At 43.0% G+C, this 18512-nt stretch overlaps 1 protein-coding gene across 1 annotated transcript in view; it reads right to left on the reverse strand.

The window, feature by feature from the left end:
- Nucleotides 1-6791: 6791 nt before the first annotated feature.
- LOC129831380 (dolichyl-diphosphooligosaccharide--protein glycosyltransferase subunit STT3B-like) overlaps nt 6792-18512 on the reverse strand; it is a 91167-nt gene continuing 79446 nt past the window's right edge. The window contains exons 8-16 of the mRNA XM_055894732.1: nt 17752-17800; nt 17275-17429; nt 16391-16602; nt 11884-12071; nt 9916-10087; nt 9394-9567; nt 8837-8950; nt 8025-8231; nt 6792-7770 (exon numbers count right to left, since the gene is read on the reverse strand). Of these exons, the coding sequence (XP_055750707.1) occupies nt 7696-7770; nt 8025-8231; nt 8837-8950; nt 9394-9567; nt 9916-10087; nt 11884-12071; nt 16391-16602; nt 17275-17429; nt 17752-17800 (1346 nt within the window). The 3' untranslated portion in view covers nt 6792-7695. The remainder of the gene's footprint in view (nt 7771-8024; nt 8232-8836; nt 8951-9393; nt 9568-9915; nt 10088-11883; nt 12072-16390; nt 16603-17274; nt 17430-17751; nt 17801-18512) is intronic.

Below are 18512 nucleotides of genomic sequence, written 5' to 3' on the forward strand. Positions count from 1 at the left end.
CAGTAATATCTAACATATTCACAATGACTACCTTATACACACAAATGTAAAGGGATAAGAATATGTACATACAAATATATGGTGAGCGATGGCCGTGCGGCATAGGCAAGATGCAGTAGATGGTATAGAATACAGTATATATACATATGAGATGAGTAATGTAGGATATGTAGATATTATTAAAGTGGCTAGTGATACCTTTATTAAATCCATTTATTAAATGTATTACATTGGCCAGAGATTTGAGTCTGTATGTTGGCAGCAGCCACTCTGTTAGTGATGGCTGTTTAACAGTCTGATGGACTTGAGATAGAAGCTGTTTTTCAGTCTCTCGGTCCCAGCTTTGATGCACCTGTACTGACCTCGCCTTCTGGATGATAGTGGGGTGAACAGACAGTGGCTGGGGTGTTTGTTGTCCTTGATGATTTTTTTGGCCTTCCTGTGACATCGGGTGGTGTAGGTGTCCTGGAGGGCAGGTAGTTTGCCCCCGGTGATGCATTGTGCAGTCCGCACTACCCTCTGGAGAGCCTTGCGGTTGTGGACGGAGCAGTTGCCGTACCAGGCGGGGATACAGCCTGACAGGCTGCTCTCGATTGTGCATCTGTAAAAGTTTGTGAGTGTTTTGGTGACGAGGTTGAAGAGGTGCTGTTTGTTGCGCCTTCTTCACCACGCTGTCTGTGTGGGTGTACGCCGAGGAACTGTCCACCTTCTCCACTACTATCCCGTCGATCTGGATAGGGGGTGCTCCCTCTGCTGTTTCCTGAAGTCCACGTTCATCTCCTTTGTTTTGTTGACGTTGAGTGAGAGGTTATTTTCCTGACACCACACTCCAAGGGCACTCACCTCCTCCCTGTTGGCCGTCTCGTTGTTGTTGGTAATCAAGCCTACCACTGTAGTGTCGTCAGGCAAAGTTGACGATTGAGTTGGAGGCGTGCATGGCCACGCAGTCATGGGTGAACAGGGAGTACAGGAGAGGGCTGAGAACACACCCTTGTGGGGCCCCAGTGTTGAGGATCAGCGGGGTGGCGATGTTTCCTACCTTCACCACTTGGGGGTGGCCCGTCAGGAAGTCCAGGATCCAGTTACAGGGAGAGGTGTTTAATCCCAGGGTCCTTAGTTTAGTGATGAGCTTGGAGGGCACAATGGTGTTGAACGCTGAGCTGTAGTCAATGAACAGCATTCTCACATAGGTGTTCCTTTTGTCCAGGTGGGAAATGGCAGGGTGGAGTGCATTAGAGATTGCATCATCTGTGGATCTGTTGTGGCGGTATGCTAATTGGAGTGGGTCTACGGTGTCTGGGATGATGGTGTTGATGTGAGTCAGCCTTTGAAAGCATTTCATGGCTACAGATGTGAGTGCTACGGGGTGATAGTCATTTAGACAGGTTACCTTGGCGTTCTTGGGCACAGCGACTATGGTGGTCTGCTTGAAACATGTAGGTTTTACAGACTGGGTCAGGGAGGTTGTGCTTAGCTCTCCAGTCCTTAACAATTACAAGCATACCCATAACATGATGCAGCCACCACTATGCTTGAAAATATGGAGAGTGGTACTCCGTAATGTGTTGTATTGGTCTTGCTCCATATTCAGGACAATATTTTTTTTTAAACGGAATTACTTTAGTGCTTTATTGCAAACAGGATGTTTTGTAATATTTTTATTATGTACAGGCTTCACCACAATCAAAGAGATATCCCTGTATTTTTTAGCCATCTACCAATAAGTTCCCTTCTCTTTGAGGAATTGGTCTTCATGGTTGAATCTCTGTTTGAAATTTATTGCTCAACTGAGGGACCTTACAGATTATTGTGTGGGGTACAGAGAAGAGGTAGTCATTCAAAACTCATGTTAAACACTAATAGTGACATGTTTACTCCAGAATTTATTTTGGCTTTCCATAACAAAGGAGGTGAATACTTAATGACATTTTAGCTTTTCATTTTTAAATTTGTAAAAATGTTGAAAAACAATTCTACTCGACATTATTGTGTATAGGCCAATGACAAAAAAAATCTATTTAATCCATTTTAAATGCAGGCTGTAACAACAAAATGTGGAAAAAGTTAAGGGATGTGAATACTTTCCCAATACTTTTGGTCCCCTAAAATTGGGGGACCATGTGCAAAAAGTGCTGTAATCTCTAAACGGTTCACCCAAAATGAATGAGAATACCCTCAAATTAAAGTTGACGGTCTGCACTTTAACCTCAGTCATTATATAATTTCAAATCTAAAATGTTCGATTACAGAGCCAAAACAACAAAAAATGAATCAATGTCCTAATACTTTGAGATTTCATATTGTATATCTAAAACAAGTGTAATTTATATTTACAATTCCCTTGTCCAAACAGATTACTCAGTTTATTAATAGATCTTATCAAGTTGTAAATTATAGTGCATGGAGAATTTCTAAAATCGGGGAAAAAATAAAGTAGTTGATTTTTCTACTTGGAACCGGTGGGTTCGATAGACATTATTCATGGTTTCCTCACGCTTAACGGTTGTGGAATTAAGTTAAGATCAGAATACGGTTTATCTGTAGACATACACTACCGGTCAAAAGTTTTAGAACACCTACTCATTCATGAGTTTTTCTTTATTTAGGGTTAGGGTAACAAAGCTTGGTAAAATGGCCCTTACACAGCCTGGAGGTGTTGGGTCATTGTCCTGTTGAAAGACAAATTATCGCCCCACTAGGTGCAAACGGCGTATCACTGCAGAATGCTGTGGTAGCCATGCTGGTTAAGCGTGCCTTGATTTCTAAATAAATCAGTGTCACAAAAAAAAATTCCCCTCTGCATGTGTATTTCCAACCGTAAAGCATGGAGATCACCCGTTCACCCACACCGTGGGTGTGTCTCATAAAGACACGGCGGTTGGAATCAAAAATCTCCAATTTGGACTCCAGACCAAAGGACAAATTTCCATTGCTTGTGTTTCTTGGCCCAAGCAAGTCTCGGTGTCCTTTAGTGGTTTCTTTTGTAGCAATTCAACCATGAAGGCCTGATTGACACAGTCTCCTCTGATGTTGAGATGTGTTTTACTTGAACTCTGTGAAGCATTTATTTGGGCTGTAATTTCTGAGACTGGTAACTCTAAATTAACTTATCCTCTGTAGCAGAGGTAACTCTGGTTCTTCCATTCCTGTGGCAGTCCTCATGAGAGCCAGTTTCATCAAAGCGCTTGATGGTTTTTGCAACTGCACTTGAAGAAACGTTCAAAGTTTGACATTTTTCGTATTGACTGACCATGTCTCCAAGTAATGATCGACTGTCATTTCTCAATGCTTATTTGAGCTGTTCTTGCCATAATATGGACTTGGACTTTTACCAAACTGAAATTCATTCCAGGTGACTACCTCATGAAGCTGGTTGAGAGAGTGCCAGGAGTGTGCAAAGCTGTCAAGGCAAAAGGGTGGCTACTTGAAGAATCTAAGATATATTTTGATTTGTTTAACACTTTTGATTACATGTGTTATTTCATAGATTTGAAATCATCATTATTATTCTAGAAAATAGTAAAAATAAAGAAAAACCCTTGAGTAGGTGTTCTAAAACTTTTGACTGGTAGTGTACCTCCGCTTATTCGATCTCCACCCCAAATGAATAGAAAGATAGTCTAATGCTTAAGTTCAAGGTCAGAATACACAAAGATAAGTGCATTACGTTCCATTTACAAGCGCTTAATTAACTTGGGTCTGAATCGGGACCCAATTGTGTTCTTGAATTACTAGGGATCGTGACCAGAACTTCTGGCAATATTCAGATGCATGATTTTGATTTGAGTCCCCAGCACACAGAACTCAAGACAAGCGCAGGTATTGATACAGTCAATATGCATAAACACATGATCACTGCCTGATGGGACTGGCGTTTCCTGAACAGGACAGTGACTGTGGCTTAATTGGAAGGATATGCTCACAAATAGATATTATGAATGTATGTACACTAATAAACATTTCATAGAGCACTGCAATGTATCCAAGAGCTTGAACCAAACTTCACTTGGGTAAAATAAAAAAACATATGCAACACCATTTTATAACATACACTACATGGACAAAATGTGGATTTGGACATTTTAGCCAAACCCATTGCTGACAGGAGTATAACATTGAGCACAGTCAAGTAATCTCCATAGACAAGCATAGGCAGTAGAATGGCCTGTACTCAGTGAAAAAATCCTGGAAGAGTGGAGTCTTATGGCAGCAAAAAGGGGTGGGACTCCATATTAATGCCCACGTTTTTGGATTGAGATGTTCGATGAGCACGTGTCCACATACTTTTGGCCATGTAGTGTAGGTTTAGGGATTGGGACATTGCCAGGGCACGTTTCTTGTCATAATTAAACAAAAACGTTCAATGCTCCCAAGTAACGAGTCAGTAAATGAAAATACAGAACAGCTGTAATTTGAAAGCTAGTGCTGCCATCGTGTGGTACATTTACATTCTCTGAACCCTCAGTTTACAGCGCCCTCCACTAATATATACCATTGGTAAATATGTCTGCCGTTTATCCGCTTGGTCTTTCATTTAAAAAATATTCACAAAATCTAACCTTTAAAGTAAAATATTTTTCTGCAAAACATGTGCCACTATTGGCACCCATAGAAATCCTTGAGTAAAATCTAACTGAAGCATATTCCACGTTAAGTTCACCTGAGTGATTAGGAACACTTAATAAGCCATGACTTCCTGTTTCAGTGGGGTATTAATATGTGACACACAGGCCAAGTTCCCATAGCCATCCATCACTATGGGAAAGACACGAGAATACAGTAATGTGTGACGAAAGGTTGTTGAGCTGCACGAAATGGCTATAAGAAAATAGCTCAATGGTTGAAAATGGCGACTGGAGATATAAACAATCGACCACGATCAGAAAAAAAAAATCCTTCACCGTCAAACAAACTCAAGTGCATAAATTTTGCGAAACGTTATTGGAACTTTGAATGGGACCGGGTTCTATGGTCAGATGAGACCGTAGAGTGGTGGGATTGGCGTAGGCAGAAAGATGGCCTTGCAGAAAAGTACCTCATCCCCACTGAAGTATGGTGGTGGATTTTTGATGTTGTTGGGGCTGTTTTTCTTCCAAAGGCCCTGGACAACTTGTTAGGATACATTAAAACTAAATCTTACTGCCTCTGCTAGGAAGCTTAAACTAGGCCTCGGTTGGATCTTCCAGCAGGACAATGATCCAAAGCACACCTCAAAATGGTTCAGTGACCACAGAATCAAGGTTTTGCCATGGCCATCCCAATCCCCTGACATAAACCCCATAGAACACCCGTGGGATGAGCTGAAGATGCGTGGACCTCGGAATCTGAAGGACCTGGAGAGATTCTGTATGGAGGAACGGTCTCAGAGCTCTTGCCATGTGTTCACCAACCTCATTACACGAGAAGACTCAGAGCTGTCATCTTGGCAAAAGGGAGGTTGCACAAGGTATTGAATGAAGCCAATAATTGTGGCACAAATAAATTTGAGAAATGTTTTATAAGAATATTTTTTTTCTTTCATATGTTTGACTTTAATTGAAGGTTTGATTTTTTTTTTTTAAATGAAAGCCCAAGAGGATAAGCAAAGATATTTGGTCATATTTACCAAGGGTGCCAATATTAGTGGAGGGCACTGTATACCCAGTCCTTTGACTGTTATAGATGAGAGATATTTCCATATAAAAAGGTGTTTGTGCTTCAGAATGCATTTCTATTGTATTGCACTTTAAAAAGTGGCCTTGTATTCCCGTCTCACTGAATACGTTTTTCCTGGAATTGCCTGAAGCCTCTGATCAACTTAGTAAAAGCAGCCCGCCCCCTCCCAAAAAAACATGTTCCTAAGATACTTCAGGCAAACACCTTACAATTATAAATTGATAGGAACACAATTGGGAAAGTGAATAATTTGAGGACCAATTCTTACAAAGTTGAACCTTTTATTTACTCTACATTTAAACATGTTAACTTGGAAGGTGAGAGGGACCAGGGTTGTTAGATTTAAAAATAAAAAAAATAACATCAATGTGGTGTGGCAGAGCGAGGAAGAGAAGGCGTTGAGAACCCAGAAGAGGAGAAAATAACTAGTCCACCATCCAATAAAAACAGACAAAATAAACAAGGTAACAGGAAGGCGAACAACCTGTACACTTTCTATATCATATTAAGGCTTAATCCAAACCCTTTGTCTCCTCACACACATTGACATTGTCTGAGAAAACCTTTGATATAAGCAGTTTAACATAATAAATAGGAGTTTCTCAAGTGCGTGCTTGAGCAAGGCGGAAGTATGGCGTTGTATGGAGGGCCATTAAGTGAAAGCAGTGACAATGCAGTCTTTCTCAGAGAAGCTCAAGGGACAGAGAACAAAGCCATTTTTATATCCAAAAGGTGAAACATCATCACTTCTGTGTTTAAAGGAAACGCAAAATAAGTATCAAACAAAAGAGGTAAACAAATGAGGTCAACCGAGTGATTGAAGATGTCAATTTAACAAAACAAAAAAAATGTATTCCTAGAAAGTTTGTGTAGACTGTCTGATGCGTCACCCTCCCCCAAACATCCACACTTGCGTACACACATAGGATCCTTCAGTGTTCAGCAGATTTTGAATTCACAACAGGCCCAGTAGTGTTAAGAGGGCACCACTGCTTTGTCCACTCACTGGCAGCCATCTTCAGCACTTCCCTGCATTACTCAACAGCATAAACATGTGTATGTGGACATGCAAAAACGACTATGAGAAGACAGATGGACATATTAACTTGGTGATGAAGAGACCAGCAACGAGGCAATAGGCTCACGGACGAGAACACGCCCCTTGCGGGGTGGAGGCCTCTTTATTAAATCACAACTTTTTTTTACATAGAATTGCTTACATTTTTAAACCTAGCAGCAGAATATACAATCTAAGCAATTTTTCAAAGGGGGGGGTTGTTAAATTCACATTAATTTAAACAAAATCTCAAGTCCCCCCTAATGAGAATGATTGCATTCACTGTTCTAGCTGCTGCCATAAAAAAAACATCAAAGAGAAGAAATCTGCGTATTTAAAAAAAAAATCACCACAATAATCCAATATATTACAACCCTATCAGACATTTTCTTTACATAACATATTTACATATTAGGCCTTTTGTTTCCTAAAGAATTGTCTCGGTGATGACAAATTAGAGCCAAAATAATGATTAAAAGTAACCATCAGAAGTAAAATCAGCTGGGCCTAGACAGTGGAATTCCTCCGTACGCGTGGCAGGAACATGTCCTCGCTTCCTCACTCTCACAAAAGAAAACACGTTTACATGTGCCAAGGAGCTAAATCAAGGGCTCTTTGGTGCAATTGCTCCTAGCCTCCTCAGTTTCCTTTCTTTGTTTTGTCCCCCCCTCTAGGATAACAGTTAAATGTACCACAAAATGTACGCTCACCCCGGGTTTCAGCAGCTCAGTGCCTTGCCACACATTCAAGTACAAAGAAGAAAAAAAGAGAGCATGACAAAAGATCCTCTGGATAAAACGGACAAAAGGTTCTGGGGCTAGCCAGACATGACACTTCACCCTCCCCACCACAGGGGGTGCTGCGCTCAGAGGACTAGCCCTCGAGGCTAAGTGCTCACATTCCATACAAATGGGCATTCTTTTTCATTGGTAGTTTTCTTAGCTAGTTAATTTTTTTGTATTTTTGTGTTGTGTCCGTCCTCATTATTTCTTGTTTAGTTTCTTGCCTTTCTTCAGGACCAGCTTATTCCTGATGTGTCCTCGCTTCCTCTTAGCAGTCTGTGCAATAAAACAAATTTGATTTACAAATCAATTTTCAAATTTGCAACTTTTTCCAACATATCTACTCATCTGAATTGGAGCACACATTAACAGTAGGAAATAAAAGTGAGTTGGCTCACATTTTATGAACATTTCCTTTTGGTGGCTAAAATTTGAAAACAAATAATCATAATGTAAACTCACTACGCCCGTATCAGGTGTCTTACATTCCATTAGCACAATGAAAGCTGAGAGACGTGGAAGCCTTGTACCTTTTTGGAGGTGTACTTCTGCCTGGGCACGACGCTGCGGAGCTTGTGCTCCAGCGGCTCCCTGTTCTCCAGCTTCTTCACCTTGTAGATGCGCACCAGCCAGTGCTCCGAGGTGAACGCCTCCTCAAGGTGCTTGAACGCGATGTCCTTGTTGCCGATCTCGGCGTTGCGGGTGCGGTCGAACCCAGGCGGTGTCCGGAAGTCCAGCTGAGAGATAAGGACGGCAGTAGGTGGGGTTGAGGGTGTTGACCAGGTCAGCTACCGACTGAGCAAAAGTGAGTATGGCGCTTGTGTAAAGGTTGATTCTACCTTCAAAACAAGTGTTGTTTTTCATCTTACTTCATTCTCAGGCTCTTTCCCTGCTCTTTTAAATCTGTACATTACTTCACCTATGCCTCCCTCCACCCTCCTTCCTTCTAATTTAACTAATTCAGTCGTTCCAGTCTTGTTCCTGTCACTTCCTCAAAACCAATCTTTTCCCCCTTGTCTTTATCCTGCTCTAAACCCATCTCTCCATCTCCTCTATGGGTTAAGCCATGAGACAAAACTTTGCTTGGCTGGCTGTCTCTGGACACTACTGAAGCAGCCCACTGATCCTTCCTCCTCTTCACTGAGCTGCTGGCCAGGCAACACGCAGCTCCCTTTAAGTACCTGGCAGCTCTTCTCGCTCATATCTCGCCTGTACCTGCCAAAGCCTGTGCATTTGAGCGCTTTCCCTCCCACGCTTCTGTCAGCACGTCCTTAAGCCCCTCTCTTGTCCGTCAGTGCTTGCTTGAAGCTAAAGTAGGCTACAGTATTTCCCCACTGCTCACCTGCATCTCGCCGAAGCGGTAGTAGGACATCTTGTACATGAGGCAGTTGAGCAGGACGGGCGAGCCGGCCTTGTCCACACGGAACTCTCCCTGAGGGGTGAAGTAGTCACTCTCCTGAAGGGCACAAGGAGGGAAGGCAGTGAGCGAGAGACACTTGGGGGTTCAGACCAAATACCACATTTCTTCAAGGATACATACTGATCTCATCAAATAGAGACTGCACCTAATACAAACTGAAATACATTGCCATCTATGATATGACGCAGTCTTACAACCCTCAATAGTTCAAGTTCATCTCTTTGATGTTCAAACTCACATGGGAAATAAATACATTTACAAATCTGAATTGGATATCGGATACTTTGTCCAACGACCAAGTGCCATTGAATAAAATAAACATGGCGAGGAACAGCAATGTCCTTGGGTTTGCCCAGACTGATAGATTCCAGTAATTGAAGTGTTTACCCAGGTTCCTCAGCATAACAAAAGGATCATAAATAGGAGTGAATGAAGGCCCTTCTGTATCGTGAGGCAGTCTCAAGGAACCGGGCACTCACCCGAATGTCCTTGGGATGCTCTCCCTCCGCTATCCTGACCATCCACAGGAACTTGTTGATGTCGTCGCCCGAGTAACCAATCACGCCCCCGAAGATGATCAGCACGTAGTCCACGTCCAGACTCCTCATGATCTCGTACGCTGCGCTCTCATTGGACGACATGGCTTTGCCCACCTACAGAAGAGAGAGAGGGAAGAACGAGAGTTTGTACAGAGGAGAGAGAGCGAGAGCAGAGGAAAGAATAGATGCAGGTAGATAGAGATGGTGGGAAAATGAGAGGGAGGTAAATGAGAGGGCGGTGTAAGTACTCGCTTTTCAAAGTCGTGCTGGCTCTGGGAAAATCAATCAAGTCATACGAGCAAAAATAATCCCACACATTACTGCAGCTCCTACAAGTGAATGTATTGAATTCATTGAGAAAGGTTAGAGCCAAGAAGCTTATCTACTTTGGCGCACGAGGCCTGCGTTGAATCAAATCTTCAAAACCTCCCCAAAGCCCCCTTTTGATGTTGTGTGACTCACCAGTGCTATATGACTGTTATTCCATGTGTTGTTGTCCACTAGGGTGGTTCGATTAGCCATGCCAGCTATCTGGTAGCCGTAGTCCCACCAAGACATAACCCTCGCGTGCTCGTCTGTGTTCTGCCTCAGCCAATAGTAGGCCTCCCTGAAGTCATCCAGGATGTTCCTCGTCCTATGGGGAACGACAGTGTTGAGGAGTTACGGAAAGGACAGCCAGGCAAACATAGATCACATAATAAGTTACCAAACCTATGTGACGGGGATGACGCAAGTTGTAGCCACCAATGTTCCCTTGAATTTTTTCCAGCACTGAGCAGACTTCAGGTCTGCTGAGAGAACGTGAACATTGTGAAGATTCTGTGCAACTTCCAGCGTGTGTTTACTGTGAACACTGAGGCTGTACCCGCTTTAAGTTACAGTTGGCAAGTAGGCTACTCTGGTAGGTCTACGTTATGATCAGATAGACAGAGTGGCCTACCATCAAAAACAAATCCCATAACATTTGAACATTTGTCATTCAGTCTACAGTAGCAGCCAATGTGTGGTGTCCAATGTAGGCCTACACTCCATGAGACTTCTGGGAAAAACGCCACTAGGGCTTGGCATTAACCTGTTTATCCACTTGTCCTTCAGACAAGGAGGTAACTGAAAACATTGTGTTATGTAAGAAACCATTTCACAAAATAAAATGCATTATTATTCTCATACCATTATTACAGAGAATCAGACAAATTATGCTACCCTCTGCCTATTGGCTACTTCGCTTATTCAAGCCTGTCTCAAAATACAACACTGCCCCTTAAAGGCACATTTTTTTCACAGATGTCTAGAAAAGTAGACGTTTCGTGCTCTTGTAAGCAGCAATCACGCCCCCATTGCCCACTACAAATGATCTATAACTGGGCAAGCACATCTAATCACAAACCCAGCTGTCAACAGTCCAGTTCAAAGTAAATGGCACAGATCCATATATGGCAATGTTGTATTTGCATATAGGCCTACTGCATCTCCAATTGGCTATGCCGCACTGATCTGTGTAGAGTACGGGCTGAGTCATGCGCAATAGAATCCTAATCCTATGCGTTCTGCCTACAAAAAAAATATCTTGCATAGTTTGTTGTGTTTTCGCTATGTTGCATTGAAAGTGGCTAATATTGTGTTGATTTGATCATAATTGCCACAGTAAAGGGAAATGTTGATGGTGTTAATTAACAGGGAAAACTCCAGAATGTTGAGTGATGTTCAATCTCCGTGGGCTGATATTTCTGCACTCTGCGCAGAGGTCCTAGGGAGCTGTGTGGCAGTCTCGGGGATACTTTGCGCCCGCTCGTAGCTTAGAGGGAACATTGGTACCCAAATAAATATATGTATGAGAACTTAAGAGTCGAAGAGAGACTTTCTCCTACTTGCGCGTCACTTCAATGTCTAAACCTCTAATTGGAAAATAAACAGCACACAAAGTCTGGCAAGCGCCCACGTCATCCTCACATCGAAAGAATAGTACATTACACTTGGTAAATTATTGAAGACCACTCTGTTAAGAGTTATGGGACGAGACGATAATAAAACAATGCAGAGTTACACAACAACAATCAGGCTAACGCTCACCAACATCACAACTTTGACCTGAAGAAATACGACTGTGCATTTCTGTGGGTATATGCGAGTGAGAAAGTGTGTGTCTGTGCATTCGTGTTCCCAATGCGTGTAAATGTACGCTGCCGTCAGAAATATGTGGAGCTACGCTTGTATGCGTGGAGTGTAATGTGTGTCTTTGTCTACATTCTACAAGTAAATAAATAACTGCATGGTAGTTGGTCCATGCGTGGCACAAAATCGGTAGAGCAATGGCGCTTGCAACGCCAAAGGTTGCCGCTTCGATTCCCACTGGGCCCACCCACGCGCGCGTGCGTGCCTAAGGCGCTTTGGATAACAGCGTCTGCTATTTATTATATTGTTTGTCCTTACCCATCGTTGTTGTAGGAGGCCAGCACCACACTAGGACTGGAGTAGGCGTTGCTGGTGACCCATGTGCAGTGGACTGCGAACATCATGAGCAGCATCAGCATCAGCATGGTCACTATACTCTTGATGTTGGGGCCCAGGCCCTCCTCTGCTTTCTCCTGCTCAGACACATGCTTACGCACCTTCCCTGCCTGCAGAGGGAGACAAACGCACACCACATCAACACACTGGCCCACTAAAAACAGACGTATCAGAGTTGCAATACAAAACTGGACATTATTTTCTCCTTACAGGAATATGTACATTGGCTAAACACAGGTAACTGCCAAAAATAAAGGAAACACCAACATAGTGTGTCTTAATAGGGCGTTGGGCCACCAGGAGCCAGAACAGCTTCTAAATAGATTCTACAAGTGTCTGGAACTTTAGTGGAGGAATGAGACACCAGTCTCCCATGAGAAATCCATCATTTGTTGTTTTTTTTGTTGGTGGTGGAAAACACTCAGGCGCCGCTCCAGAAACTCCCATAAGTGTTCAATTGGTTTGAGATCTGGTGACAGACAGCCACGGCATGTGGTTTACATCAAACCATTCAATGACCACTCGTGCATGTTTTTCCTCCTTTGAGAAAACTGAATTAAAAGGGGGGGGGGGGGGGGGGGGGGGGGGGGGATTTAGAAACACTTCCGCGCAAGCAGTTTATTCCCACTTTTTCTTGATTGACTTTTTTTGGGGGGGTGGACTTGATTGACATTTCACTAAATTGTTTAGAGCCAGTAACACAAGCGTTACACTGCATTCCCTATAACATCAGCTAAACTGTGTATGCGACCAATAAACAGTTGATTTAACAAATTGACTGACTTTTGCCCAAATTCCTCATTTATAACCATTGCGTAAATTTCACACTAATTATCTGCGTGCTCCATTTATGAAAAGATTACGTCAAATATGGAGGTTTATAAACTTGACATGCATACACATGTTTCCGTTATACTGTATATCAGATTGGCTGTAAAGATGTAAACGAGCACTAAAACTCTGCCCGGAAATCACCCTCCATACCCCTAGTGTGAAAATAGTTTTGGACCCGTCATCAGAACGTTTGAATTCAACAATGTTATGCATTGATTGTTCTCCACCCCAACTTAAATACAGTATACTGGACTACCTTGTGAATTCTGATACACTGCCTAAGCTACTCAAAACAAATTGAAATTACAGTAGGCTACAATACAGTAGTATCATACATACTTTAAAGTAAAATATCAACTGTCTTGATGTTCATCTGTAAGGATATAAAACCACACTGCCTTTTGGATCACATAAAAAAACTTGACATTTATAACCTATCTATTTACATACACTTAGCTTAGAGTCATTAAAACTTGTTTTTCAACCTCTCCACACATTTCTTGTTAACAAACTATAGTTTTGGCAAGTCAGTTAGGACATCTACTTTGTGCATGACAAGTCACTTTTCCAACAATTGTTGACAGATTATTTCACTTATAATTCACAATTCCAGTGGGCCAGAAGTTTACAAGCACTAAATTGACTGTGCCTTTAAAAAGCTTGGACAATTCCAGAAAATGATGTCATGGCTTTAGAAGCTTCTGATAAATGATGTCAATTAGCCTGAGTCAATTGGAGGTGTACCTGTGGATATATTTCAAACTCAGTGCCTCTTTGGGGGGGGAAAAATTGTACTTCCACAAGTCTGGTTCATCCTTGGGAGCAATTTTGCAAATGCCTGAAGGTACCACGTTCATCTGTACAAGTATAAACACCATGGGACCACGCAGCCGTCATACCGCTCAGGAAAGAGACACGTTCTGTCTCCTAGAGATGAACGTACTTGTACGAAAAGTGCAAATCAATCTCAGAACAGCAGCAAAGGACCTTGTGAAGATGCTGGCGGAAACAGGTACAAAAGTACCTATATCAACAGTAAAAAAAGTCTTATAATCAAGATAACATGAAAGGCTGCTCAGCAAGGAAGAAGCCACTGCCCCAAAACCGACATAGAAAAGTCAGACTACGGTTTGCAACTGCACATGGGGGCAAAGATCGTACTTTTTGGAGAAATGTCCTTTGGTCTGATGGAACAAAAATAGAACTGTTTGGCCATAATGACCATCGTTATGTTTGGAGGAAAAAGGGGGATGCTTGCAAGCCGAAGAACACCATCCCAACCGTGAAGCACAGGGGTGGAAGCATCATGTTGTGGGGGTGCTTTGCTGCAGGAGGGACTGGTGCACTTCACAAAATAGATGGCATCATGAGGAAGATAAATGATGTGGATATATTGAAGTAACATCTCAAGACATCAATCAGGAAGTTAAAGCTTGGTCACAAATGGGTCTTCCAAATGGACAATGACCCCAAGCATACTTCCAAAGTTGTGGCAAAATGGCAACAAAGTCAATGTATTGGTGTGGCCATCACAAAGCCCTGACCTCAATGCTATAGAACATTTGTGGGCAGAACTGAAAAGGCGTGTGCGAGCAAGGAGGCCTACAAACCTGACTCAGTTACACCAGCTCTGTCAGGGGCAATGGGCCAAAATTCACACAACTTATTGTGGGAAGCTTGTGAAAGGCTACCCGAGAAGTTTGACCCAAGTTAAACAATTTAAAGGCAATGGTACCAAATACTAATTGAGTGCATGTAAACTTCTGAACCACTGGGAATGTGATGAAAGAACTAAAAGCTGAAATAAATAATTCTCTTTACTATTATTCTGACATTTCACATTCTTTCTCGGGAGAGGCGAAGGTCGAGAGCCGTGCTTCCCCCGAAACACAACCCAACCAAGCCGCACTGCTTCTTGACATAATGCCCAATTAACTCGGAAGCCAGCCGCAACAACGTATCGGAGGAAACGCTGTACACCTGGCGACTGTGTCAGCGCGCACTGCGCCCGGCCAGCCACAGGAGTCACTAGTTCGCGATGGGACAAGGACATCCCTGCCGACCAAACCCTCCCCTAACCCGGAATACACTGAGGAAAATTGTGCGCCACCCCATGGGTCTCCCGGTCGCGGCCGGCTGCGAAAGAGCCTGGACTCGAACCCAGAACCTCCAGCACTGTGCCACTCGAGAGGCTTACCTGTAGATTCCTGTCTAATTCATTTAGATTTGAAAAGTGTCGATTTTCGCTCTTCTCACCAAAGGCTGCTTCTTGTTATGCTATTATGAATAAGTGTGTCATCATAACCCACCATTTGCTCTAAATACTTAGGCCTACTTGCCTACTTGCAATACCTTAAAACTTCAATTAAATTGCTGAGTCTCAAATAGCTTCCGGTCCCCTTTAATAGCCGGGCTACAGCATACATTTCAGCAAATAAACATATATTTCAAATAAACGCTGGGTGTAAATGAATTGTTTACGACATTAACATGAATTACTTACGAGGTTAAATGTTCGATTTGTTACAATAAACCATTCAGTAAATGACTCAAAACAATTATGGAAATCTGTTTTTATCACCAGTCGAAAGTGCTAACTGAATGGGAATCACAGAAACAGTCCACTTCAGGAATTAGAAACTTGCGTCTAAGATGTCCAACCGTTGTTCAAGGTAATCTACTCGCAGACGCCGATTCATGTACGTCTATATCCGGTTAATATGGACCAATACCGCATGCACACTAGCACCCCAGTGCGCATGGGGAGCCATCACGTCATCCAAAAAGATGGCAGACATGGGATGAATAATAAAATATTCATATCTTCATCTGTGATTGATAAAAAAATCATAGCAACAATTTGAATAATTCAACGGATGTTTTTGTGCACCCTGGCCCCTTGACACAGACCCCCAGAAATCACCCTCTAGTGGGAAAAGTAAGAACTGCTGAAAATGCAGTCCGAGGAATATATTTTTTTATAGGAGGCATACTACGGCAAAGGTGTGTAAACACAGTGCAGGAAATTGATTAAAATACTGAAAGTGAATGCTGGATTTAAACAAGTGACTATGCACATCAGCAAAAACGGTGTGCATTAAGGAAATAGACGCCTGGTTCGAATTAGAAGCCCGTCTCTAATAAGGGCCTATTATGTTCAGTGATTTAAGCAAATAAATGCCTGGGCTATTAATTGAAGTTTTAGGGTACTTCAGTCACTAGAAGATGTGCGTACGCATGTTCTAAAGTTGGCATGGAGGAAAGGAGATTTTCACGTCGAGTTCAGTTTTGATAAAATTGCTGCACGCACATTTTGTACGTACATATGCATAGCTGGCGCTGGATATAATGTGTTTGACACATCTTCAATTTCTTATAATTATAAGCATCGGCGTAGCACGCACCCCCGTGAGGAAAGGGTGCCCGCAACCCCCCCAAAAAGCCCCCCCCCCCCCCCCCCCCCCCCCCCTGTTTTTTTTACAGTATTGAAAAGCATAACCGTCGGTATTTCAAAATATACCGTTTACACCATACCGGGGCATCGCCCAAGCCTATTAATGAATACGGTGCCTGGACTGCGACTCCTCCTCCTGACCTTGTCATAGAGGTTCCCTGAGCTCCTTTTGTCATCCTCGTCACTGCTGTCCTCTATGGGAGGGTTCTCCCTCTTCATGTCGTCCCCCAGGTAGTGCTCGAACACACTGGAGAAGGCGATGGCCGACAGCATGCACACCACCGGCGTCAAGGTCAGCATCAGGCGCACCATCACCCCGGCAAAGTAGACCGCGCTGATGGCATAGAGAGCCACTGGGTGGGGGGGCAGAGAGTCAAAAAAGATGAATTCAAATTAAACAGCGTTTAACCCCATGTCAAAAGTACACGGTGCACAACTCAGGTCTTCAGGGGTGCTTATTTATCTGAGACCGACTGATTTAGAGCTGATTTAGAGCTTGGTTATCAGTTGTGCAGGCTCTCGGGACAATCAATGACAATTGATCAATTTAAAGGAAAACAAACAATTTGGCAATTGTTTCATTAGTCCATTGTTGACATAAGCAAAACATTTTGGGACGGTCAGCAATCATAATGCAAAACGCAGCATCATACGGGGATGATTTCTGTATTTTTCAAAGTTACATACTTTGAAAACTTGATTGCTGACAAGCAAAAACATTTTGGGACTATGTTAACAATTGACTAATGAAACGAATACCAATAGATGTTTTTTTTGGGTGGACTTTTCCTTCCAGTTCAAACGTAGCCCCTAATGCACCGGAGCAGTGGGATTCTGTTCTGAATACCCCCTTCCAGTACAACTCCTAGGAACAGGTGTGTACAGTATATCAATAACATGACGCCCTTGCTTTAATGCATATTCCACTCAAAAATCACCATATTCCCCTCCAAAATATTCAGATGTATTCAAATGATGGCGTGTGCATGTTGTGTATCGGTGTGTTTTAACGAGCTCCGGTTTACCGAAGACGCGCTCGTCGTTGACATTCTTGATGCAGAACCAGAGGCCTGCTGGGAAGGTGCAGACCAGGATGTGGAGGTCGAAGAAGAACGACACCCAGGTGGTGGGCTGGTGCTCCGACACCGACGCGATGATGGGGATATGGATCTTAGCGTAGCTGGAGGGGGGGAGCAGATAGACAAACATCTGGTACTTCAGGGAATATGAAGATTCAAGAAACCACCTCAAAAAGGGAGCGTAACCGGAGAGCGAGAGCGCTGCTGTCAGCAAACAAAACGATTTATCACTGCTTAATGCAGAAATCAGACACGCTGCAGTTCATGTACAGACTAAGTGTGTTTGTGAAGAAAAAGACAACGCTAGCATTTCCTTTGAGACTATGGATGGCGTAAGCCCTTTCGCAGACACACACACACACACACACACACACGTTCAATTCAACAACCGTTTCATCGATAGGAAAAGTTAGGAGTGCTTACCCGGTGTCCCACAGCGAGTAGAATCGCCCACTCCACGGAGCGATGTAACCTAAATGAACAAACAATCAATACACAGGACTGGGAACTTGGAACACACACACACTAGTCTCATTTCACGAGTGGTTATGACGCAGACTGGCGTATGTTTGGAAACTGGTGTGTGTCTGACAGGGTAAGACAGTTTGGGTAGTGTACAAACAATGACAAAGTGAATAGAGGCCCTTGGGGTGCGGGGCCGTTCAATTAAGGCCCTCAAGTTCCCGAAACGCTTCAGGTTTTCACCATCATCCATTCTAACCGGGGACTCATTCCAACCGGGGACACTAGATAAGTGCAATTAACTACAAGGTAGAGATGAAAAATAAAATTAGCCCCTCAGGACAGGAATTAAATAGCCCTGTTTTAGTGGGTCAGGTATCTGTTCAGTAGTAGGGCATATGTGGGTCGGGACTCGAGATGAATGTTGACTAGCGGAGGTTAGACATATGTTTATTGGGCAAGGTACATGAGTAACAAAGGCTCTCACCAGTACAAGCTAAATGTGTACCAGAGATAAAAACACTTAGCTATTATGGTATGAGGACTAGCCTGTGCAGTTGTGCGTGTTAGTTGTTTATACCTGATCTACATGTACACAGGCATGTGCAACTATATGGAATACGAAGACCTGTTTGTGTTAGTCAGGTGTATGAGTAACAGTGAGGGTATATAGACTCACCTGTGGTACACCTGATCTAGATGTACACCATATACAAAAGTAT

The sequence above is a fragment of the Salvelinus fontinalis genome, chromosome 32 (assembly GCF_029448725.1).
Source record: "Salvelinus fontinalis isolate EN_2023a chromosome 32, ASM2944872v1, whole genome shotgun sequence".
Taxonomy (NCBI): Eukaryota; Metazoa; Chordata; class Actinopteri; order Salmoniformes; family Salmonidae; genus Salvelinus; species Salvelinus fontinalis.